At 46.7% G+C, this 1,485-nt stretch overlaps 1 protein-coding gene across 1 annotated transcript in view; it reads left to right on the plus strand.

The window, feature by feature from the left end:
- soga1 (suppressor of glucose, autophagy associated 1) overlaps positions 1-1,485 on the plus strand; it is a 107,419-nt gene extending 105,934 nt beyond the window's left edge. Inside the window, exons 23-24 of the mRNA XM_037684983.1 lie at positions 122-510; positions 629-1,485. Coding sequence (XP_037540911.1) covers positions 122-510; positions 629-754 — 515 coding nt within the window. The 3' untranslated portion in view covers positions 755-1,485. The remainder of the gene's footprint in view (positions 1-121; positions 511-628) is intronic.

Genomic DNA, 1,485 nt, shown 5'->3' on the forward strand with positions numbered 1-1,485 from the left:
AATATAGATATATCTATATATATAGACTTCTGCATATATACCTATATATATATAGATCTATATATATATACTGATTTATTGGCTTGTTTTTATTTATGCATGTCTGATCCCTGTGCTGCAGGACCCAGCCAGACTGCCAGTCCAGCTCGGCAGCCTGCAGGAAAACCCTCCGGGACGTCAGTCTGTGGATCAGACTCGAACTCTCAGAAGTATGGAGGACTGGTGCAAGAGTTCATCCGGAATGTCTGCAGCAGTCGCAGCCCGGGAGGAGTCGCTCTGCTTGGGGAGAAAGCGCAACGAGACCCCCTTGGCAGCCTCGCAGGTGTGGGTGTTTTGGTGGCGGTTGGCAGCATGGATGAACCCAAACCAGACTGCATTTCGGTGGGAAGCAATGACAACGTGACTCGAATTGTTAATAAGAGGTTTATGAGACAGACAGCTGGGGAGGAAATGATCAGCATCATGGGAGGAGGGAAGGAAGCAAGCATCGCTGTGGTTGCAGGAACGGAGGTGAGTTTTTGTTCAACGACGAAGCACCATAGTTGTGCTTTTTCCCTCCATTTTAAATGATAAAACTTTGTCTCACACCATCAAATCTTTGCAACCAAGACACTTTTCTGTTTCCCAGGATGCTCCTTGTGACTGCGCTGCCCAGTCCTCCTGCTTCCTCCGACCATCGAGAGCAGCCGTCCGACACTGCAAGCATCGTCCACAAGAGCCTCCAGCTGCAACAGAGGAGAAAGGAGACGAGTGATGCCCCAAAGACGCACATACAGGACGTTTACTCCCTACAAACACCACTGCCATGAAGATGCTTTCCCACACCTCTCCGATCACCAGATGTACACACACAACTGCTACCAGGGGCACTGCCAAACCTAACACACACACGGCGATAGCACACAGCACCGACTGCCTCACAAACCCACTGCCACCTGCACACATTCATAATCACACACACAATGACTCGTGATGCCAAGGACAGATCCAACACCATGAAACTACCAGCAGGACGGAAAACAAACACCTTCTTACTCTGAGGAGAATCAGATGAAATGAAATGATGTCTGAGCTGAATACACAAAACCCAACCTCTAAAATAAACTATTAGGTGCAGTCTGCTAAGTTCAGACCAGGCACCTTCTTGTCATCAAGAGCCAAGTCAGATTTACTAATATTCAAAGTTTTAATGGACTTTCGAGAACTTTGACACTAAGACACCAGAGCTGTAAAAATGTTTGACTTTGAGACAGAATCTCTGGAACTTCCTGTGTTTGAGATGTGATTTGATGGAAGGCTCGGATGCACCTACAGAGTAATGCACTTTGTACAAACTGATGCCGTGCTGGAAAGTCACAAGTCACAGCTACTTGGATTGTTTTGCACAACAACCTTCCAGCCTTGACTACACATCACAGACTAGTTTACATTTTGTCTTATTACTTCACAAAACGAAGACTGTGCACGACTAGACGTGTTTCATGA

Source organism: Nematolebias whitei, chromosome 11 (assembly GCF_014905685.2).
Source record: "Nematolebias whitei isolate Nwh7 chromosome 11, NemWhi1, whole genome shotgun sequence".
In the NCBI taxonomy this organism is placed as follows: domain Eukaryota; kingdom Metazoa; phylum Chordata; class Actinopteri; order Cyprinodontiformes; family Rivulidae; genus Nematolebias; species Nematolebias whitei.